The sequence below is a fragment of the Triticum aestivum genome, chromosome 5A, assembly GCF_018294505.1.
Source record: "Triticum aestivum cultivar Chinese Spring chromosome 5A, IWGSC CS RefSeq v2.1, whole genome shotgun sequence".
Lineage (NCBI taxonomy): Eukaryota > Viridiplantae > Streptophyta > Magnoliopsida > Poales > Poaceae > Triticum > Triticum aestivum.
The window spans coordinates 569,835,003-569,860,116 of record NC_057806.1 but is presented as its reverse complement, the minus strand read 5'-3'; the positions used below and the strand labels follow the sequence as shown (position 1 = coordinate 569,860,116).

Sequence of the window (25,114 nt, the reverse complement as noted above, 5' to 3'; positions counted from 1 at the left end):
AGCCCATGAGCGACCAAGCGGGCCCGCCCATTCCGCTCTCGCAGTGTAACGACTCGGTTCAAAGATAGAGAGCGGTTCCATTTTCTTTTCAATATTCTGTTTTAAATTATTTTTTTCAGGAGTTTTTACATTTGGTCTTTTAAAAAGAAAAACAAAATTCTACCTTGGTCAGCATATTTAATTTCCTGACAACATTTTACGAAAAAAGATGAAGATTTTTTAAAACGTTCTGTGTACATTCCCTTGGAAAAGGCTAACTTTTTTTACAACTTTTGTGAATATTTTATAAAAAGAATCAGAATATTATTTATACCTTTTGATCACTTTCTAAAAACCCAGAAATTAATTGATGATGTGAATTGTTTTAAAAAAAATTGAACATTTTAAAACTGCATCTCATGTCGAGCTCTTCAAAATTAGATCCCATATTAATAAGTTTCGATGAACTGTTTTTCTCTCAAAAAAAAGGAAAACAAGAAAATACAAAAACGAAAAGAAAAAGAAAAAGAGAAAACCAACAACTGAGAAAAAATACCCGAAAAAACCAGCACCCCGAAGCATGGTTGCGGTCACTTATTGAGCATATAAATCACTCTATGCAACCCGCCCTTCTAGCGCCATCACCGGTTGAAATCGATCCGGTACGCTCGATCCGCCTCTCTGGCCGTTGTCAGCGTACTTTTCATCCTCGTGGTAAACATCCGTGCACTTGTTCCTCTGTACACTGCATGACTAGGCTAGAGCTGATGACAAATGGGCCAGCGTTATGCATGGGTCCATGTGGCAGTCACGCCGTGTGTGCGTGTCTGTGTCCGGGTGGAAAAGCCAGACCAGGCCGATTGTGGGCGATGTGGGGCTGTCAGGCGGGTCGGTGGATTGGCACTGGTCTACTCGCACCCTGCTTCTGTCTACCCAGTTGGGTCTCTTCCTCTTCAAGACCGTTGGTCCCACCCGTCTGTCTATTGGGTAAGTGCTGTGCGAGGTGAGGTGAGGCGCACTGAGCTCCTCTGTTTTAGCCGCTGGATAAAGGCTTGCCTCGCTCGGTCAGAGTTGGTACTTGGACGCGCGTGGCCCTGTTCCGCTGCAAATGGCCCCTATCCACGCTGGTCCATACATGTCAGTGGGGTGGCTGTATCCTGTTGGGTTTACTTAGGAGTTACAGCGCCTGCAACCACTGTTGCTGGCAGGGACGCGCGTGCCTCTCTCTCCTTCCCCATCAAGACTCGCTTCGCCCAATCCCCGCCTCTTCGTCCGTCTCCACAGGCCATCGTCAGCCGCCGCCGTCGCCCGTCATTGTCTTCCTCACTGCCTGCTTGTCATTGTCGGTTAGGGGGTAAGGATTTGCCTCCCCTTCCAACAAATCGATTTCGTTCTTCCAGTGCCAGCATTATGCGCTGATTTGTTACCGCCAAGGTCCAGGTTCCCACGCTCACGGTGAAGAGGCTATGGCAAAGGGCATGCAGAGGAGCAGCAGGGCTCACTGAGGGGGAGAGGGCGTTACAAAGGGGAGCCGTGAAGGAGGAGGGGCCGCGGCAGCAGGAGCTCGCGATGGCGGAGAAGATTCCGTGGCGGTGAAGCGGAGCTTGCATATGTGCGGACCGCGCTCCGCAGGAGAGCGTGCGCCGCCGGCAAGGCTGCGCCCACGTCGCTGAAGTAGCAGGGGAAGCCGAAGGAGGGGGCGCGGCATCCCGTGGCCGCGGTAGCCGGCGGGGCGACCCACGTCGCTGAAGTAGCAGGGGAAGCCGAACGAGGGCGCACGGCATCCTGTGGCCACGATAGCCGGCGGGGCGACGCGGCATCGCTGACTCTGCATCCACCGCCGTCCCTTTGAGTCTCGCGTGGTGGCCGGCAGGGTGACAGGAGGAGGGGCACGGGTTGCTGCTCATGGCACTGCTGCGCCCAGGCTCTTCCTCCTCGACAAGTCTAGGTGAGAGCCACCAGCCCCCGCACTTCTCCACCCCCGTTGCTTTTCCTGTTACGACCCTGCGCCGCTGTTGTGCTCCTTCTCTACCTCCACCATAGCTCTCGACAGGAGCACGCTACCGGCTGCAGTAGCCCTCCCCCCTCTCTCTTGATTTGATCCCCATAATTCTCATATTTATTTGTGTGGAATCTGCTTTATCTATGCCTGCTATGTGTCCGACAAAAATCCAAGCAAGCTGAGGGGAAGATTTTGTGTTTTGTTTTGTACTCAGCTATTTCATATTTCCCTGAAATTTATCTCCAATGAACTGAAATTTTTTGGCATCCATTTTTTTTCCTGCAGGTCATTCCTCATCTCATCTGACCGCACTCATGCCACATAACCTGGTGAGCTTACTCTTTAGTCAGTTCTATGTACCAGTTCTGTAGCTTTATTCACTGAACTGAGAGATGGTGTTTGCGCTCAGTTAGATGATGCTTGCTCGATTTTGAGCATGCTGGTTGCAGTAATCAATCTATTTGATATGGGGCCTATAAGCTATCCTTGGTTGATGTTTGGTTACAAATCCTGGAGATATTTTTTATGTATTGAGAGACATTTGTTAGAAAAAATATTACCCATTATCACCTTATTTGGCTATAATTCATCTTTGCCATTAGTTCTGTTAGTAAAATGGACTGAGAATGTTTGTGTATTTTTTATGCCTTGGCATCTTGCAGCTACAGCCGCGCGCTGTGTGTGGCGAGGGATTACTTCTCCTGTGCAGTAATACCCTTTTTGGAGTGTCCCATGTTTGCAACTATCCTTATCTGCAGAGAAAAACAAAGGGACAAACAAAGTAAGCTGAAATGTCTTATCCACTTGGCTATGGTTTTTTGTACTGATGTGATTTGGCTTGACTGAATTAATTATTTTCTGTATGCCCACTTTTGTGTCTCATGTGCTGTTTAGATGTTGAGGGCCGTTCTTTCATATGTAGGTCCGGATGCAAGGTGCAAGGCAGGAAAGGCGGTAGTAGGTCGAGAGAAGTGTAGAAGAGGGTTCCTCCAGGCTCCGTCCATGTACGGTGTCGGTCCGATGCCTCGGGTATATTTCTGCTCTTCCTTCATTTCTTCATCTTCAGTTGATGAATCATCCCTCTGATGTCTTATTGAAGGCATGTGGCAATGTCGGGGACCAGCGAGGAAGATGCTGGTGTACATCCTTTGGAATAAAGTTGAAGTAAGCTCTAAGCACCACGGAGCCTACCACGCACGCCATCTTGTTTATAGTGCAGATAATCTATAAACTACTGATTAGGAAAGGATTTATACTGTAAGTAAACTATACAGCCAAATGATTGTTCCAGAAATTCAAATTTGCATTTGCACATGTAGAAGAGCATCATAGATTTTTGGACTTGGTGTTACAAAAAAATGGTTTGATTTGTGTACTATAAAGGTAATGGAACACCAAATTTCACCTATATGGGTTTAATGATAGATAATTGTTAGAGTAGTTTTGCCATGTTTGACATTTCCTAAAAGGGAATATCATATCAGGTAAACCTTGAAAACAAGAGAAATGGTGGTATTTTCTACTGTAGGTCTCAATTTACTGAAAAATGCAGTCTTCATTTCTGAGTTATATGTTTGTTGTTCTTGCTTTCTTCCAGGTCTCTGATATAACGGTTCAGAATAAATATCCAATGAAGATGATGCGTGACGAACAGCATGGTGATGATCCATAAAGCCCTACATTGTTCTTTTGCTCGCTGGTGAATTTACTACTTTCTGATTGCATGCCAAGTAGCCGAGCAGACACTTTCTTCGTAGATTAGTTGTTTAGTTTCATATACTCAATGCTTTGTCGAGTGCGGTGTCATTGCAACAGCAGAGCTCAAACATCCTTCAAAGTATGTCTCAGGTTTAAGAATGCTAAGCCCAGCAGTCTATAATGCATATATAAAAGATGGAAACTACACAATCATATCCTTAGAGTGCATAAATATCATCTATGCTGTTGGGAATTATAATGAAATATTGATAACTGAATGAATACTCTTGTTAACTCACCGGGTGATGAATTAAATTGAAGAGACATATTCTGAAAATCAAAATTACTTCTGAGTTTGTATTCTACTCGTACACATCTTCATATCCACCAGCACATTCAAATTCCATATATGCATGGAGTAGCGGTGCGATTGGTCAAAATAAAAAGACAGGATGCTGCTTTGCAGAAAGTGGTCGTCAAGTAATTATTCTGCTGTTGGAAATCGCCCACGATCGATCACAATTGGCATCAAGTCGACGAACATGACACACAAAAACTTTTGGCCAGAGGCACGTGCCATGTCTTGTTCTTCTCTTTATTTCTTTTCTATTTTCTCCACACGATTACAAAACTCATGCAGCTTCATGTGTGTGTGTGTGTGTCTATACACACACGCGCGCACGTGAAGCCATGAGCCCATGACCCAATAACTGAACCGAGTAGTGGAATATTGTTGGTGCAAATAAATGTTCTTTGAGTTTAGATGATGCATGGATAAATAACTCTATGTGATGATTTATTTGCCGGCACTGATTACATTCCCCATGCGTTGTTGACGTTCCCACCCTTTGCCCTGCTAATTCACGAATTAGGTTTCAGACCCGATAGCTTGTTATGCTGTGTTGCAATTAAACAGAAGTATGGATCTAGGAAATTCATGACTAGCTATTGGTCTTCCTATCAGCAGTAGAGAGATGCCTGGTCAGCAGATATATGTGTCTGAAACCTTTGCATGGTGTACATGCTATACTATGTAATAAATAAAAGGTAGTTTAATTTTTTATTATGCTGCTAAGATACCCAATCAGACTGATTATACATACACCCAAAACAATATATTATAGTCTGAACTATGAAACTATACTCAAGAGGAAAGGTTATACATCAATCCTTTCTGCAGATTTCTTATCAGCTCATTCTGTCCTGTATGATTATTTTATGCCAAGCAAATTGCTAGATATATTCATACTCTCCGTTTAACCATAACATCAAGAACACCCAAAAATTAGCAATCCTAACAGGTCTGCTGCTTGCGGGCAGAAAGTAACTATCAAGGAAGAAGAGTTAGATGCTAGCGACATACCTGTCGAAGATATTGGCGGTAAGCATGTGTCGTACAGGTTATTTATGCTTTCCCCTAAGCCATTCTTAGCCAACCCCGTGCAGTCCATGCGCTATGCATAAGAACCACAGATCGCTCAAGCAGCGTCGAAGCCTGCCTGTGACTGTTCCAAATGCATGCTTATCAATCCAGGTCTGACTTCTGTTCCACCAGTCTACTTCAAAATGTTAGACATCCAACAGTTACAGATGTTCACGCTGCTTACTTCCTACCTTACTGCTTCATTGTTTTATTACAAAAGCCAGCTCTGAGGCAAAAACTTGAACACAGAGCTTCACACAGCAATGTTTGCCTCAGCAACAACGCCGCAGGTAAATACATAGCCGGAAAAGAAAAGTTGTTTGCAATTGTTCATATACCTTAGTTTCCTATTCCTGACTCTCTTTGTTCAGAACCGGACCATCGATGGAAAAGGGTCCATTTAGCTGATGGGGAATACATTGTCCATGGGAAAAACCTGGCTTCCTTTATGTAACTTGTGTCGCTTTGGAAACATAATAAACACTATGAATTTCGTGGTGAGAACTACATAGATGAAAGATGAGCCGAGTGACCATTGTATATGGGGAAACAGTGTGACCCTATACACACGCCATGTATAAGATCAATGTAAATGAGCTGCATGACCTGCCTTCGTACCTTTCTTTGTACATCGTTAGTCCTTTTGGGCTATCATGCTACCATGACTCAAGTATAAACCATTATGTATAAAGATACTATCTAAGTATCCATTTACATGGTGTTTAAGTCCACTACAGATCCAACTTAGGTTTGATATTATCTTGCCTGGCCTCATGCAAATCTTTCTTGCATAACAGGATATACCTATTCAGTGATTTCGCTCCTCTTTATTGAACTTTTATTGTTTCTTGCTCAACTATATAGGTTATGATAAATATCGCCGCGTGGCTTATGGAAGGAGCTGTTGACAGGACTATCTTAACAACAAACTTGACGGAGTTCTTCACATAGCAAACATAGATGAAGGAACGATGTATGCCTTCACCTTTAGGCGCAAGGCAAAGCGCCTCCGCCTCTAACCATTCACTCCATATGAGGATACCATCATAAACCTTCAGTGTCACCTATATACAGCTTGTGTACAGGACTTCATGTTTATAATGCTCCTATGCTATCTCCACATTGGTTTGTCTTTCCTTATGGATTACCTCTTAGTATAGATATTATAGATTGTTCATTTGAACTACTATAAGTATCAGCGAAGATAGATAAGCCTATATTTCTCTCTTACTTAAGGTGCCCTGCAATAGTCATATAATGCACGGTTTTAACTGGCTTTTTGCGCCATGGGCGCAACGGGTCATCTAGTTTTTGAAAGCACAAGCTGTGCTTTTTGAGAAAATTCTTTATTTGACACTGTCTTAAAATCCGATTCCTTATTTGACACTGGAAAAGTTTTTCTTTCCTATTTCACACTAGTCTAAATTTTATTTCCCATACGACACTTCCGTCCATTTTAAGCCTAAATGGCACCTGAAAAGACGATTTTGCTCCTCATGCGGTATATGTGTGCGCGTTTTGTGTGCTGTTGCGTGTGTGGGTGCATGCACACATGTGTGTTGCCGCTGCATGTGGGTGTGCATGTGTGCCGCTGCGTGTGTACGTGCGTGTGTGTGTGTGCTGTTGCGTGCCTATGTGTTGCCTGCGTGTGTGCTGCTGCGTGTGTGTGTGTGCTGCGTGTGTGTGCGTGTGCGTGTTGTTGCGTGTGTGTGCGCGCGCGTGTGTGTGTGCTGTTGCGTACCTATGTGCTGCCTGCGTGCGTGCTGCTGTTGCGTGTGTGTGTGCTGCGTGCGTGTGTGTTGCTGCGTGTGTGTGCGCGTGCATGTGTGTTGCTGCGTGTGTGTGTGCACGTGCGCGTGCGTGTTGTTGCGTGTGTGTGCGTGTGCGTGTGTGTTGGTGCATGTGTATGTGTTGCTGCGTGTGTGCTCCTGCCCTCGCACCGGTGCTGCGTGTGTGCGCTATTGCCCCCCAAACACATACCATATGAGGGGCAAAAGAGTCTTTTCAGGTGTCATTTAGGCTCAAAATGAACGAAAATGTCATATAGGGAATAAAATTAAGAACTTGTGTCAAATAGAGAAGAATTTTTTTTTCATTGTCAAATAAAAAAGCAGATTTTAAGATAGTATCAAATAAGGAATTTTCTCGTGCTTTTTCCCTTTTTTCGCGCTCGCGAAAGCACGGATTGTGCTTCTCGCGAAAGCACATAATATGCTTTCTTTTTTTCAAAAAAGCACAACTGTGCCTCTTTTCCCTTATAGATGTGCTTCTCTCTGACGAAAGCACAGGGTGTGCTTTTCGCACAAGCAAATATGTGATTTCTGTGAAAACACGGCTATGTTTTTAATAGAAGCATAGGCTATGCTTCTTAAGAAGCAAATCATGTTTTCTCGTGAAAGCATGGACTGTGTGTTTTTTTCTTGGAACATAGTTGTGCTTCGCCAAACAAAACTACTTTTTACAAAGAACACAGAGAAAGCTAGGCAAAAGCCAAACCCCCAAAAAACCAAAAACACATGCAGAAACGAAAAAAAACGTGCTCCCACGGATGCACCAAAGCATGCAACAGGTGGCAGCAACTGGAGCGCCCTGCGCAAGGGGATACCCATCAACTAGTTTTTCTCATCAAGTAGGAATAGCCAACAACCATTCAAAAGAAGGACCTATAAATCAAGAACACCCTATTTCACACTGCATGGCGTCCGCGGCCACCATGGGGAGGTGTTCTTCGCAGGATGGCTGCATCCCTACAGTGGTTTTGGGCAAGACCGGCATGGTGAAGTTGCGGCACAACAGAACGCGAAGGCGAGGTCCTACGATTTCGGTGGCAGAGGAGAGGAGGTGGCTATGGCAGAGAATGTAGCGGCGACAAGGTCGGAGGCAGAGGTACCGATTGGGCCTGGGCCTTCCCATCCTGCATCCTGGCGCCAAGCATAGACTACTTCCCATTGAGACTGAGAGAGGTCGGAATGGGGCCTCTACAGCCCATGACCACATGTACAAACCACACCATTTTGGTTTATCTCTCGGCCCAACCCTATCTTAAACTGAACGCATATAAGTTGTTGCCTTCATAATGTCAAACCACGTGGTCTGTGCCTTGCCCTAAAACCAGAACGTGGATTACCAAAGCTTGTTCCTAACTCTCATATATCATGTACAAGTCCTCAAACTTCTCACCCATCAATCAAGCAACCCAGGAGCTTCATTAAGACAAAACAAGGACCATTCGTTTTTTGTACTATTTTGAATGAATATAATAGGAACCCATGACTGCTGCAATATATTCCCCTCCGCTCCATGCCCACGACCCACGGCGTCTTCCAATAGTAATGCGGAATGTGGCTTTACAGGGATTCTAAGAGACTTGGGGTTCTTCTTGTCCAAATTGGCTTGAATCGGAAGGGGTTCCAGCCGACAAATAAGCCTTCCATAGAACCAAGATAGCAGTATTCCTCGGCTTCTCTCTTTAGCAGAAGCAAAGAAAACAGATTTAACAATTCATTTCAGATTCCACTTACTTTCTACTAGGTAACCGGAATTTGCTACTCCAATAAGTAACCACAAACTCCATCTAAAATTTGCATAGCCACACTTGAGTTACACAGATTCCAAATTGTATTCGGGCTGGCTACACTCATGTTTAGATGTATCTCTCCTCCAAACAATCCGGATTTTGGAATAATGAGATATTCAAATAAATGGTTATTGTGATTCGCCCTATTCTTCCACTACAGTCACTTGTGCTTCTCGTTGGCTATGACTTGAACTCATTACCATCGTTTCTGATCAAATCACCTAGCAAAAGCATAACGAGCTGTTAAGATGATAGAAAAAATATGGACAAAGTCTTGGCTAAAATAGAAATTGAATACAGTTCGATCAGTACGTGCTTCCTCACTTAACATAACTTGAACCAAAAAGAGACATGTGAAAATAATTCAAGTGCATGATGGATGCTAACTTATTTGTATTAATTAATTTGGGTGCTGAGATCATTGGACTAATTACTACTTAAACTTGCAAAACAAATGCCCTGCTGATCGTACTGGCCCTCCCGGGCCAACATGGGAAGAGCTTGGCATGCCGCTTGGCCCTCCCGGGTCTCGCACGCGTGCGAGTCGGCCATGCGGGTGGTTCGTTTTTCCCACCCGGGTACGTCCCTATTTCTTTTTGCCCAATAAATAACAATACATAGTGCTAAACCGGCATGGTCGAGCAGGACGTGGCTGGGTAGAAAGGATGGTTATGTCTTAGTCTGAACAGAAAGGCCAGATATTTGGGAGACAACCGGGCGAAACGGCTATCGGGTTCTTCTAGCGAGCCAAAGAAGGACATGAAAAATGATCACGTTAACTGTCGTTGGTAATACATGGCATATACAAATGCATTATGAAACATAATCACTTGGAGACCATTTGCAGGAAACATCCTTGAAATAGTTCACATAACTTCCTTTTCATGTTTCAAATAGTTCGATTAGCTTCTGCATTGTTGGTTGTCTCTGTGCCAATTGGCATAATGAGCCATCTAGTATCATAAATGCAAGCGAGTCTTGATGGACACAGACAACCTCGTCGAAGCTGTTATCGAGAGATGCTTGCATATTAAGTTACGTCACAATGCAGAAAGTGAACCATCCACGGTTCATCTTGATTGCAGCTTGAACTGCAAGTCAAGCCAAACTCCCATTCCTAATGCATCCCACTCTCAACCCAAACAAGTTAAAATTGTCTATGCATTCGCCAGAACTGTTGCACCCACACGAGAGATAGCAAGCTATAATTTTACTCAAACTACAACTTTTCATGTTGATTGGCTATGAAGGCCCAATGTGGTTATATAGCTTGGAGTGTAGTTGCAAATAGCCACAGGTCAACATCATGGCATCAACGACCTTATTTATAGTGTTAATATGACAAATCTTGTAGAAAGATGGTATGTAATGAATGCACAGATACGTAACTGATACACATATACGCAATGGATGCACAGTTATTTCCTTCGATCTTTGAAGTTAGAAAAAAATGAACATGGCTTCTAGTAAGAATGAATTGCGCACGCTCATTTTCATTTCATGAATTGCTCTTTTTTAGTGGTAGCGTACGTAAAATTTAGAGTCAATTCCATTTTATCACCCCTTCTTTTTGTCATTTTTGATGGAGATTACCACATTTAAGAAAGTTTCATCCACTTTAGCCCATTTAACCAAACTTATGCCACACTTTATGTTTTTATTTATTTTTGAACACGTTCTATCCACTTGATTTTAGATTGACCTCAAGCAAGCCTTTTGTTTTCAAATATTAGTTGGAGCCATGTCGATTTGCTAGAGCTGAAGGATCAAGTTGCACAAGCACGCCGTTTGCTCCATATAACGGCACCCCTGAGACATGCCTACACAAGTGAAAACCAGAACCGAAGAACTAGATCGGGAGACACACCATCCTCTACATGCCTCTAGACGACACACATCCGAAACTAGGACAAGGCGAGGATGACTTATTTGACGCCGGCATAAGGCAACATCATCGTCTCGCCATCGACGACCGGACACCAAACCTTAAACTTTATTCCTACTCCTACAACCGAGATTGAAGCATTAGGTCTCGCCGGCAAGGAACTGAAAACCGTAGGTGCAAATAAACAAGCCATAAGCATGATCACGCTATGTCGTCGCATACACCGGGTGGCTGAGGATCGCAGGCGTATACCGATCTACTCTCTTGATGTCGGCGTGACCGTGACAACAACGTCAGTGAACCACCGGGAGCACGTGTAGACGGAGCAGAAGGCCTGCAAGGTGGTGAGCAGCAGCATGCTGATGGTGGCGAGGAAGGTGAGCATCTTCCATGAGCTGAGCACGTACTTGCGCATGAACCGCTTCGCCTTGACGCTCCACCGGCGGCCGTAGTAGCGGTTCACGTCGTCGATGACCGCGTCCAGGTCCGGCACCTTGGAGTGCTGCACCGAGCGGCTCATGCCGTTCCACAGCTTGGCGGCCTCGCCGTCGCTCTTCTTCATGCGGTTGATCACCACGCCGCGCTTGCGGAGCAGAGTGACGTCGTCGTTGGTGTCGATGATGCCGTTCATCAGCTCTGTTGGCGCCGCCTCCTCGCAGCGCCCCTTCTTCTTCTACCTCGAGCTCCCTCACAAAACTCTCTTGTGGTTTCTCTTTATCTTCTTCTCTCAAGAACACAAGAACACACACATACACATGAAACTCTACACACACACACACCTCACCGTGGGAGGAACCAGCTTTGCTTTGTTCTTCCGGTGAGACACACATATGCTACATCTTTTTTCCCTCAGCCCTCACGGCCTCCGTTTCATTCAATCAATGCAATACTTATATACATCAGCTAGCACGGCCAGGAGCCAACTCCATGATCCGTTTCCTATGCTCACGTTTAGGACGTGTCCAACTACTCCACTATTACAGCTGCATGCAACCTCCATATGCTACATACACGTACTAATTAACTTGACCAAATCACTCGGCCATACCTCAACCAACCATGCACTAACTAACTAGATAATATCCCAGTACATGCATGCACCACCGCAGCTTCACGCCACAACGGCATCTCACCAAGCTGCCGCATCACACGGCCCTCAGCATCTCCCATGCAGATACATGACCATGACAAGATTAAAACTAACATTCAACCCCCTAATCTTGCCATGTCAACTCCTCTAATTTTTTTATGTAGATCACCTACATCCTCTTGCCACAACATCACCTTGCCGTGGACGACGCATTCCTTCCAGTGCCGCCGCATGTCACCACGAAAACCTTGCCGCTGCACTTGTGTTCGCCATAAGCACACGAACCCTCCTGCGTCACCACGAAAACCTTGCCGCTGCACTTGTGTTCGCCATAAGCACACGAACCCTCCTGCGATGGTAGCCATGGCCACCTACACCGGCCTCCGCATCTCACGAAGTCTGCCACCACCTGCGGCCTCCACATCTCATGGATTCTACCGCCACTGTGACCTCCATATCTCATGGAGCTTGCCGTTGATGCACCACCACTGCTATCCTCATCACTGGGTCATCGTCGCACCTTGCCTTCGGCGAGCACGACACATGCCAGCAGCAGCCAACTTCACCATGGACGCACAGCTGTCAATCGTCGTGTTCCTGGACGCATGATGCAGCACCTAGCCTCCCGCCGGTGCCCCATGAACCTCCGCCCCGACGTACGCACGCGCCATCATGCCATCTTGCCGAACGCCGCAGCCACCTCTTGACGTGGACGACGCTGTCGCAGCGCCGATCACCACGCCGTCTTCGCCAAGCGGCATCGCACCGCAACTTTTGTTGGCTTCACACCAACTTTCCATGATGACGATGGCATCACACCACCGTCGTCGGCATCACGCCGACTCTTCTTGTGGCAGCTTCGCACCGCCATCTTCACATAGCGGCACCGCATAGCCACCATCCTCCTTCTTGCGCCGTCGGCCTCCATCTCGCATGAAGTCCGTCGCGCCACAACCGACGCCATCGCAGCGCCGGTCACCACGGACCATCTTGTCGTGGATGACGTCCTCGCGACGCCGATCATCGCACCACCTTCATCTCGCGGCATCGCACCGCAACCGGCCGCCCGCGGCATCGCGCCCCTGCCAGCCATCACCTCGCGTCGGCGTCCTCCACCTCCCATGGAGTCCACCACGCCGCCGCCGCCGCCGCGGATCAACCTGGCTCTGATACCAATTGTTGGCGCCGCCTCCTCGCAGCGCCGCTTCTTCTTCTACCTCGAGCTCCCTCACAAAACTCTCTTGTGGTTTCTCTCTATCTTCTTCTCTCAAGAACACAAGAACACACACATACACAAGAAACTCTACACACACACACATCTCACCGTGGGAGGAACCAGCTTTGCTTTGTTCTCCCGGTGAGACACACATATGCTACATCTTTTTTCCCTCAGCCCTCACGGCCTCCGTTTCATTCAATCAATGCAATACTTATATACATCAGCTAGCACGGCCAGGAGCCAACTCCATGATCCGTTTCCTATGCTCACGTTTAGGACGTGTCCAACTACTCCACTATTACAGCTGCATGCAACCTCCATCTGCTACATACACGTACTAATTAACTTGACCAAATCACTCGGCCATACCTCAACCAACCATGCACTAACTAACTAGATAATATCCCAGTACATGCATGCACCACCGCAGCTTCACGCCACAACGGCATCTCACCAAGCTGCCGCATCACACGGCCCTCAGCATCTCCCATGCAGATACATGACCATGACAAGATTAAAACTAACAAGCTCCGTGTACCGGGTGAACACCAGCGGGCCCGATGCGGCGGACGACTCGTAGGCGACCAGGTTCCGGAGCACCACCTCGGTGTTGCAGTCGAGGGTCACCGCGGGGAGGTGGAGCGTCCCCGTCTTGCGGTTGAAGGCGATGGTGGACAGGTTGCCGTTGGTCGGCGCAAACCGGACGCCGCTGCTGGCCAGTTCGGTGACCGATGGGATCTCGATCTCCTCGTCCTGGCTCATGGTGGACGCCTGCTCGCCGGTGTCCGCGGGCATGGACAAGGCCGAGATGCCAGGTATGCCGGTGAGCATCTTCCACGGCGCCTTGGCAGCAAACTCGATCGGCTTCATCACGTGGCTGAGGCGGCCGCCCTTGAGCCTCGACGCGACTCTCCGCATGGTGGCGAGCACTTGCATCACGTGCTCGCTGCCGCTGCCGGAGGAAGGTCCTTGGCCTTCTTCGCCGCCGTCCGTTCTCTGCTCCTCGATATCCTCGTCGACGTGGCCAGACCACGCCGGCGCAGAATTTTCACAGGGCTTGGGCACGAGCAGGTAGTAAAGCAGCTCGAGCAGGTGCGCATGCTTGCCGATGTCCCTCTCAATTTCCTTGTCCGGGAAGTTGCCCTCCATCTTAAACGGGCAGAGCTCCTTCATGAGGCCCGTCACCATGCACGTGAGCCGCGTGGTGGACTCGTCGACGGACTGAGACTGGGAGTGACATGTCGCCTGGAGGATCTGACGGAGGAGGAAGAGCGGAATCTGGTTCTCGAGCATGAGCATGTCGCGGAGGATGAGGCCGTGAGCGGACTTCCGCCCGCTCCCGCCCAGGTCGATGAGGTGCGCCATCCTCGACGTCCAGCTAGAGACGGAGACCCTCTCTGGCTTGGCCTTGGCGGCGGCGTGGTGGTGGTGGATGGCGAGGAACTCGAGCAGGAATGCGCCGTCCACGAGCATCATGAGGGATAGCGTCCCGTCTTGGAAGTCGAGGTGGCGGTGGTAGTGTGCACGGACCCGGCGCTCGTGGCACGCGAGCTTGGAGACGATGTCCTCCAGGCTGCTGCCGGCCGCGCGGAGCGCGCGGCGGGCGGCGTCGATCTTGTAGCGCTCCATGTCGTACAGGTGAGGGTGCCAGTGGTGGTAGGGGCCCAGGGCGATGAACTGCGGCCTGTAGGCATCGGGCCTGTGCACCTGCAGCTGCTTCGGCACGTCGAACACGGACACGTGGATGCCGTCGTCCTCCTCCTCCCCGGGAACCTCCCGGAGGGACTGCCGGATCAGCTCCACCCACCGGGACTCGTCCACAAAGCCTTGCCGGTTGCTGCGGGCCTGCTGTTGTTGATCGGAGGCGGCCATTTCTCGCTCAGTCGCTCAACCTCTACCGTGTGTGTGTGTGCGCGCGCGCGGTGCACTAGGTATGGTTGCCGTGGCTACCTGGTCAATATGGCAGTGGTATTACTATATATAAGAAGGAATGGAGAATAGATGCGACTGTAACTCAAGTACAGTATCAACTAAAGCCCTGTTTGGTTCATAAGTCCTAAGACTTTTCATAAGTTCTAGAACTTTTTTTAGTCCCAACTTATAAGTCTCAAGTCCCTAAAAAGTCCTTACATGTTTGGTTCCTGAGACTTGTAAGTCTTTATAAGATCATATTACAACTATAAGTCCATATAAGTCCCTCTTTAAGAGTCTTATTTCATAAGTCCCAAATGCCCACTTTAAGTCCGTCCCTCCTGTTTGGTTTAGATGGGACTTATAGGGACTTATTTAAGTCCCTAGACCAATGAGTCCCTGGAAACAAATACTCTCTAAGAGCATCTCCAACGGGCGCCCAAAAAGAGCTCCGCACACTAAAATTTTGTTTTTTTGGGCGCCGCACAGTTCTAGCAGATGCTGCAGCGCTAAAAATTTTTGGGCGCGCGCTGAAAAACACTATCGTGCGCAGCATATTTTGGGCTCCGAATTGCGCGCGCTTCACAATTTGCACTGTGCGCTTTTTGTGCGCGCGTTTTCGGGCGTCTGCAAAAGCGATGTTGGTCCCTACGCACTAAAAATGCTAAAGTGGTGCACTATAACTTTTATTGGACGCCAAATTTTTATGCGGCCGTTGGAGATGCTCTAATCCTACCAAATATCTAGCAGTTAAGATATATCCTAAAACCCTAATTGTGCGCACGCCCTATCTCATCTAATCGGGCACTCACCTAAACAACAACAAGCCTTAATCGCGCGCCCTAGCTCGCCAAATTGAGCGCTCACACTAAACGACAAGCAGCTAGCAAGAGGAGGGATGGGGCCGCATGTGAGACGACAAAGGATCAAAGTTGCATGTAACCTGGAACCGGATTCTCTAACATTGCGAAGAAAAGTTAGAGAAGTTATAATACCATAACTTTCCTTCTTTCTATCCATATGGTTATGACTAAAATAACTTAAATTAATTTGCAAAATGATGATCTACTGTGTTCATTAATAGTAATTACATACAAATAAATTGATGATGAAATAAAATTAATTTTAAATTATTTATATCTACATTGAATACCAACGGTAAATAACCGACTAATTACCTACTAAGAGTTTCCTTATTCATTTTACACTAGGCAAATACTGTAGCACCGTGACTTTCCTTCATAATGTTAGAGGATCCGGTTCCATGCAACCTGGGTCCACGTATATGAGGGAGGACACCGAAGCACGACATGTGATGCATTTAACTGCATTTTTAAATTTTCAAAAAGGCATAACTCCACAATCGAATGTCAGAATCCGGATCCGTTTTCATGGTTGGAATTCGCTCTTTGAAACTAGATTTTATTTATATATGTTTTGACAAAAAAAACAATGCCAACTCTGGTGCTATATGGTGCAACTCTGTTACTACATGGTGTAACTTTAGTATTGTATTGTTCAACTTTTTTCGAAACCAATTTTTTTTACCCCATGATCCAATTTTCTATGAGGATTAGCCATGACAAAGCAACTTTTTGTCATGTGTGACTAGTCTGTTGTCTAGTCAACTACCTAGTAGTCGATGTGCACCCCGCCCTACTAATGGTTTTCACCGGCACACCCTGCCCCACCTATTCCTACCGAAGATATGTGCAACTTAGTCTGGTGTTTCAGCCAGCTGCCTAGTAGTTGATGTGCTACTCCTCCTCCTTCCTACTTATGGACGTTAAGTTTTAGTTGGCAGGGGCGACAGACGAAGTTCTACATGGTCAGTTAGGCAGTTGGCCGGGGCAATAGACGAAGTTGCACATCACATTGGTAAGAATTGTTGGTGAAAATCTGCATATCCATGAGGGTAGAGAAAAGTTGTTGATACGTCTCCGTCGTATCTATATTTTCTTATTGTTTCATGCAAATATTCTACAACTTATATATATATATATATATATATATATATTTGGTAATATTTTATATTATTTTTGGTATTAAAATAATGATCCAGTGTTCGTTCCTGTTTTTTGCATTTTTTCACAAAAAATCCATATCAAACGAAGTCCAAATGCGATAAATTTTTATAGAGATTTATTTTGGAATATATGTGATTTTTGGGAGGAAGAATCAACGCAAACGGAGTCCCACATCCTTCACAAGGTATCAGGACGCCACCACCCCCAGGTCGTGCGGGGTTGCCTTGTGGCCACCTCGTAAATTGGTTGGAGTCCTTCTTCGGCCGCAAGGAAGCTTATATCGAGAAATAAAAATCGTGTTAAAATTTCAGCCTGATTGAACTTACAGATCTCCGGATATTTAAGGAACGGTTTTCGGACAGAAATAGAGAAACGAAACATAAGAGAAACAGAAAGAGATCCAATCTCGGAGGGGCTCTTGCCCTCCGGGAGCCATGGCAGCCATGGACCAGAGGGGAAACTCTCCTCCCATCTATGGGGGGAGGCCAACCAAGAAGGAGGAGGCGAGCCTTCTTCGCCTCTCTTCCGGTGGCGCCGAAGTGCCGCCGGAGGAACCATCGTGACGGCGATCTACACCAACAACTTTGCCGCCGTCATCACCAACCCTCCCCCCCTCTATGCAGTGGTGTAACCTCTATATTCCCACTATAGGCCTCCTTTGGTTTGGAGGAATTTCATAGGAATTTTAGAGGATAGGATTCTTATAGGATTTTTTTTCCTTTAGAGCCCTTTGGTTCATAGGAATATATTCCTATTCCTACATAGGATTGGTTCCTATCCTCCACATTTCATAGGAAAATAAAAATGAGCCTAGACTCAATGAAAAAATTCCTTTGGTGTCAACCAAATGACATCTCGTTTCCTATTCCTACTCGTAGGATTTGAGATACATGTCATCTCATTTCCTACAAAATTCCTATTCCTATGATAATCCTATCCTATGAACCAAAAGAGGCCTATAATTCTCTACTTGAACATGGTGCTTAATGCTATATATTATTATCCAATGATGTATGGCCATCCTATGATGTTTAAGTAGATTCTTTTTGGTCCTACGCGTTAATTTCGCATGGTGTGATTGATATGGGTTTTATGTTGATATGGTGATGTCCCATGGTGCCCTTTGTGTCGCCCAAGCATGTGGGGTTTCCGCTGTAAGGTGTTGCAATATGTTTATGATTCTCTTATAATGGGTTGCGAGAGTGATAGAAGATTAAATCTGAGTAAGGGGGTTGTTGCGTATGAGAGTAAAGAGGACTTGTTGCTTAATGCTATGGTTAGTTTTACCTTAATGATCTTTAATACTAGTTGTGGATGCTTACTAGAGTTCCAATTATAAGTGCATATATATGATCCAAGTACGGAAAGTGTGTTAGCGTATGCATCTCCCTCATTGCATATGATAAGTATTTATCGTGTTATATTCAATTGCCTATGGACAATCTTTCTCTTATGGTACAAAAATCTCTCTATTAAAACAAGCTAACTTTTATTATCTAGCAAAGTACTCCTAGTTTTATTTTTGTAAAGTAGTTCTAGTTTTATCCCTACAAAATATTTTTATTCTTGTTCTAGATAAATCAAACATTAAGTGTGCATAGAGTTATATCGGTGGTCGATAGAATTTGAAGGGAATATTAATTCTACCTTTAGCTTCTCGTTGGGTTCGACACTCTTACTTATTGAAAGAGACTACAATTGATCCCTTATACTTGTGGGTTATCAGTTGTCTATAGGCCCCCTTTAAGTTGGGATGGGGTGCTAGCAGTGAAAACTACATATCCATGGGGTACGGGACAAAGTTGCACACCGACAGTGAAGTAGTTGGCCGGTGCAGCATCTAAAGTTGCACATCCACTGCTAAGAACTTGGCGGAGGAAGGAAATAGTGAAAACTGACATCTAAGGACATGAGAAAAGTTGCACATTGACTACTAGGCAACAGAGCCAGCAAATGAAGTTGCACATCTCACTGATAGGGGTTAGTTTGGGTTGGAGGTGCCATAAGTAAAAACTGCACATTCACGCGTAAGGAAAAAGTCACACATCGACTATCATGTAGTTGCACATCAACAGCTAGGCAGTTGCACCAAACGGGACTAAATTGCACACAAAAAAGTTCATCGAAACATACCCATGAGGAATCTAGTTTTGAAGAGCACGCCGCGAGAATTTCAATAGTGAAAGTGTATCTTAATTTCGACGCGCAGTTTGAAAGATATAGGTTTCAAAAAAACCAAAAATGAATTAAATGCGTTAATGTTCATGTCGACGTTTTTTCTGTTTATATGATACCGTTCCTAATGTATGGAATATATTTTTTCTTATTTGAATTAAGGTATCAATTAGGGGGACACATTGTTTCCCTTTATAGATTAGGGGACAGAAAAATCCTTGTTGGGACGGCTGTTCCGGATGGCTAGGGAGAAACCGGCCGTTCCCTAGACATGTCCAAGATATATTACATGGCTAGAGATAAGAGAGAGATCGGCTGGGAGATTTATACGTGCATGGGTTGCATGCAATGTACATGTCACACTCAAGACCCCAACAGTCTAAGCAGCAGCATCGACGATGCATATATTGGAATGATGACTTCGACGAATAGTTGCGTGGTCGGTACATGAAGTACCTTCAGCTCACCCAACTGTACCTACTCGCGCACGAAATGAACATCCAACTCAATTTACTTGATGCGCTTGTGCTGGACCATGTTGGCAATGAGATAAGTGGCCAAAACATTGTCAGGGAACACCACCGTGGCCTTGGGAATGGGAACCAAAAGCTCGCCAAAAAGTTGGTGCAGCCAACATGTCTCGGTGGCTACATTGTGCACAACACGATACTCAGCCTTAACTCTCAAGCGAGAGACGATGGACTCGCGCTTAGAGGTCCATGAAATGAGTGAGTTGCCGAAAATGACGCAGTAGCTTGGAGGTGCTTTTTCTAGCATAGTTTTGGGTCTCTTTGCTGGCTGCTTTTTTCTAGTGCTCAGGATGGGCGACCCGTTCATCGGTTCTGGAGCATTTATGGCGTCAGCGTGTATGCCTTTTGTTAGTGGACTTGAGCAGATCTTGGATCCAATCTTTTTGCTCCTTTCTGCTAGCCAGGCGTCCCCCATAATGCAGCATCCTGATATTATATCCGATAGCTCAGGAAACGTTTTAACTCGTCTCCTTGCAAAGACATTAGAGATGCCTTCATCGTTACAATTAAGGCGGAAAGCCGAAATAGCTTCCACATCGCAGCAATCTGGGATTTTATTATTTACAAACAAGAATCTCATCCAAAATTGCTGATACCTCCTTTTACTGGTCTGGTATTAGAACAGAAAAAAGTATCCCGCACCTATTTACCTAGAGGTGACACGGGGTTATCGAACCCATGAGAGGAAGATTCCTTTGAAGTGATGGTCTTTAGCAAGCTTTTGTCGAAGTATCAAATCCAGCTTTTGACCGAATTAGCAAGCAAACAGTGATTCAAACACTTATAATAAAAAGAGGTACGAGTATGAGGTCTTATGTTTACAACCTTCTATTTACGCTGGGATCAAATAGGATATTAATTTGTGCGCTGAAACGCACCCATCGAAATGTGGTTGTTACAGATCGAAGTGGGGCATGTGTTCAAATAACATCTTGACCGACACGACTCCTGCATCAAGAATCAGTTGTCTTACCATAGGCCCTATCTGTCGCGCGGGGTTGCCTCGATAATTATGATAATGAAATCAGATAAGAGCTTTGGGTATTTAATGGCTACACCTCATTTATCCCCAAAGATATGATCCATGTTACCCTACTGAACCTTACTGTCACTGGTGTTTGGTATAACACTTCACGGTCTCCTTGCTCCTAGCCTCACCGGTTCTCGATCTCCATGATTCTGGGTACCTGCAGGGATGAAGATCGCAGACAAGACAAGAGACATCTTCATGGAATAATTTTATTTCACACATACGGGACGTTATGTCAAAGTCTTTACAGATCGCGGGAAGAAAACATTGAAGAACACATCTTGAGATTGATTGATTGCAATATGTCATACAATGGAAGCCTTGTGCGATGCACGCTTAAAAGTATGAACTAGATGAGAGAGCACTATGATGGTGGTAGAGATGGCTATGGATGGAGATGACAGCGGCTAGGGTTTGTGGATGATGATGATGATGATGATGAAGAGGTTCTAGCTTCTGTGCTTGTCATCCTGTTGACACTTCGACGGGGTCCCTTTAATAAAAGTTGTTCAGGTGGACGATCTGCCTCGAAATCCCAAATGGGCGCTCATACAAGCGCCTGCGTTCGTATATGGAACGCCTTCTTTTGCTCTGTCTTCGCGTAGGCGCCCCCTATTGATTCTTTCTTCCTCCCTTCTCCTTCCATTCCATTTCCATACATGATTTCTTTCCTTTTTAGACCATTTCCCATGGAAACACATCGAAGAGAGGATTTGTGGAATCCTTTGCATTCTTAGTCATTAGTAGCAATACCGGAGCGAATATCTTTTTTTAAATGAAATATCTTGGTTTAAACAAAGGTGAAATTGGTGTAAAAATATCACTCATCAATTGCAGAACTGTCTCTTCAGGATTTTGTTTAACAAAAGCCAAATCACATATGCCGGTTGGTCCTGAGCCGTCGAGACAGTATGCGACGTGAGGGTGGGTGGCAGAGCGAATCTGAATTCAGATCGGTGTCTACCGAGGAAACTCCTGTGAAAGTGGCTCGAAGGTGCCCTTGGGGAGATCAGATTATATCCATTTTGAAGATGTTTTGATGTGTGTTCAGATCCGAGCTCCATGTTTGGTCCGACCGGTCACAACCATGGTTCTCTATGAGGAGAGGGATCGGCTTGACGACAACGACCGTTTTCAAGTCCTCGGACAAATCCGAGGAGGTGGCAAGGATTCCGACCTCCACATTCGACTCATGGGATTTTAGATCTGGATGGTGGGTGAACATTTCAACACGCTGGGGTGCTTCGGTTAATGTGAAGTCTTGAGTCTCTAGAGTAGGTAATACATCGAGAAGGGTTGGATCGCCAGATGAGGCTTCCGTCGAGCCTTTTTGACCACACAACGGAGCCTGCATGGGCCACCAATGTCGGTGCTAAAACCGGCAGATCTCTCGTAGGGGGCCCCGAGCTGGTGGTCTTGGATCGATAGTAACACGATGAATGGGACATGGTGCTTTACGCAGGTTCGGGCCCTCTGGAGGAGGTAAAACCCTATGTCCTGCTCTTGTTTATATTGATCATGATGGGGTACAGAGTATAGTATGATCTACCTCGAGATGGTATGAAGGAGTTCTAAGCTCTAAACCTTGCAATCGTGTCTCTACAGACTAAACCCCAATTCTTATATAGGCACGGGGGTATCTAGGGTTTAGACATGGTCGGTTACAGTCTAGGGATAAGTATGCCGATCTTTCAAGTATGCCTGGAAGTGCACGCCAACTCTTCGGAGATGTTCATCTTGATTACGCTGAGGGCAAGCCTATACACGGCCCATTCATTTATCATCGACAGGGCCCGGCCCATGGATGATGGACCGATGTGGTGTGCACCCCCTAGTCCAGGACTCCGTCAATAAGGCCCACCACTAAGGCCTCATTTGGTTCATAGGATATGAAAATTATAGGAATAGAAAAATTGTAGAAACTAAGATGACATGTATCTCAATTCCTATAGGGAATGGGATCTCACTTGATGCATAGGGTATGATTTTTTTATTGAGTCTAGGCTAATATATATATTCCTTTAAAATGTGAAGGATTGGTTCCTATAGGAATCTAATAGAGTTAAATACATTAGAAGTCTTACAACTTGCGCATGACGATCAGTTTGGTGCACGAACTTGCAAAATACGTGTTTCTAATCATTAAATTTGTGCGGGTGTGCAAATACGGTCATATTTCCCGTACGTGGATGTATTTGCTGCCTACGTGGCAATGCCAGTGTAGCAAGGGCCCATTGTCAGTGCCTAGTGCATGTGATGTTTTTTCTGCAAAAACACCCTCGTTTTTTTACTTTGTGCAAAAGCACTCCAACAATAGTTGTCCGCTGGGTCCCAGCCGTCAGTATTCGCTGTAAAAACATTTGGCTGGAAAAAATGGGACGGAGCGAGTTCGAAACTGCAAACTGTTGTAATGGCGCTAACAACCTAACCACCACAACTGATCTTGCTTGTTGTTTCATTTGGACTACTAAGGTATATCACCTCTTGGATAAAAGTACACATTCTGAATATATTTTCTTTTCTCTACATTTTCCAATTCAAAATGATTCAGATTCAAACAAAATTTCCACTGATTTGTTCGAAAGAAAATTACATACATTCCTTCTGCACAACATTTTCTTTTATCTAGATTTTTAATTTAAAATTCGAATTTAAAGAAAAAAATTATTTGTTTTTTCCGGGAAAAAATTACGTAAATTCATTCGGACCTGTATTTTCTTTTATCAAGATTTTCCAATTTTAATATATTCGAATTCAGACAAAATATCCAGTGATTTGTTCGAAAGAAATTTGCGTACATTGATTATGAACTGTATTTCTTTTGTATAGCTTATTCAAATTCAAACAAAAATTAGATGATTTGTCCGAACAATACTTACATTTATTCTGAGCCATATTCCTTTTATCTAGATTTTCAAATTTTGAATTATTCGATTTGAAACAAAGTTTTTCTGATTTGTCCCCATAAAATGTGTATATTCATTGTGCACTATATTCACTTTTCCATATTTTTAATTTTTAAATTATTTGAATTCAAACAAAAAATAGTTAATTTCTCCGAAAAATTTATGTACATTATTTTTTACATATAATTTTTTTATCTAGATTTTCGAATTTATAATGAGTTCTGTTGATTGTCCGAAAGAAATTGACGTATATTCATTATGAACTATATTTTATTGTAAATAGAAAAAAGAAAGAAGAATACATAAGATAAATTGTGTTTATCTATTTAAATGTCATTGTGGCTGATGTTTTTTTAACTCATTGTGGCCGGATGGTTGGTGCTCCCACACGCGGCGAGCTTATGTGTTCATAGGTTCTTCTAAAAAAATGTGGTCATAGGTTCGAACCGGTGCTTTCCCTTTTTCTCATTTTGGTTTCTATTTTAACTCGTACTGTCTTTTTTTAAGGCCGTACAATATTTCTTATATAAAGTTAGCTGTGCTCCAAGAGTGTGAACAATATGTAGGTCAATTGGTTATCGAAGCGTGGCAGATCGTAGCAGGTGTTCTGTTCGAATCCCAATGTTCGTTCATCATTTTTCATTTTATTTGAGGATTTTTTGCATAAAAAAATGCAAGGGTGCTTCCTGAAGAAAAAAATAGTGCACACGGGTTACCCACCGCTGACAATGGACCCCTGCCACGTTGGCACGCCATGTATTGACATGATACAGCTGAATACGGTAGAAAGCATCGTATATGAACGGAGGGACAAGTTAGATGACCAGAAACACGTATTTTTCAAGTTTATGCACCAAACTGACTGTCGCGTGCAAGTTCTATGACTTGCAGTGTATTTACCTCAATCTAATATCCCTATGAATCAAAGGGCTCTAAAGAAAATTTTCCTTTGAAAATCCTATTTTAGAGAATTTCTATAAAATTCCGGCAAACTAAAGGAGGCCTAAACGGGGTTTAGGGGCAACCGGGTGTCCTACAGTAGCGGAGGCAAAAACTCGGTCCGAAGCACTTGGACGAGACATTTCCTACCCATCTATACCAGGAAGCACGCCGGAGAGAGAGGAAAACACAATATGCAGCAAGCGCCTTGACCAGACATTTCCTGCCAAGTGCCAACTGGCAAGCAGTAGGAGGAAACACTTTTTTCCTTTCGCTTTGGGCTCCGGCCAACTGCCGAGGTTTGAAAGGAGAATAACTGTCCGGATTCAGGTGATAGGTGCGGCGATGTACGCAGTAGAGCATGGTTAATAGCATACTCAACTGCTGGCTATGTGATATTGTTATGTCATATAAAGCCATCATTTATAGTTACGCATACTAGATATAAGGCTGGCTATAAAAGTATTATATTTTTCTCGTCTTCTCTTTATCTATTTCTTATATTTATTGTATCGGTCTAGCTTGGCTCTTGCATGGGAGCTTACTCCCTTCATTTTTGTATGTCTCTCTTCTTCACATAGACAAAATTGCTATTTAAACAGGCCATAAGCCGGAAATCCAACTCGGTGTCAAGGTTCATCTGCTCTCGCTCAGAACAAAAATCAAAACAAATACTAAAAAAAATAAAAAAAATCCAATTTTTGTGTGTGGTAGATAATTTGA

General features: G+C 44.9%; 1 protein-coding gene across 2 annotated transcripts; it reads right to left on the bottom strand.

The window, feature by feature from the left end:
• Window positions 1-10,508: 10,508 nt before the first annotated feature.
• LOC123104855 (putative UPF0481 protein At3g02645) lies at window positions 10,509-14,745 on the bottom strand. 2 transcript variants are annotated; one of them, XM_044526770.1, is made up of 2 exons: window positions 13,399-14,745; window positions 10,509-11,198 (listed from the first exon to the last, which is right to left on the bottom strand). In XM_044526770.1, exons 1-2 carry the CDS (start codon window positions 14,743-14,745, stop codon window positions 10,821-10,823), a joined length of 1,725 nt encoding a protein of 574 aa, XP_044382705.1. In that variant the 3' UTR covers window positions 10,509-10,820. The 2 variants fall into 2 exon arrangements, 1 of the variants encoding a protein (XP_044382705.1); XR_006450573.1 differs by lacking the exon at window positions 10,509-11,198 and adding an exon at window positions 11,566-11,901 and having other exon boundaries at window positions 11,962-14,745.
• Window positions 14,746-25,114: the final 10,369 nt, after the last annotated feature.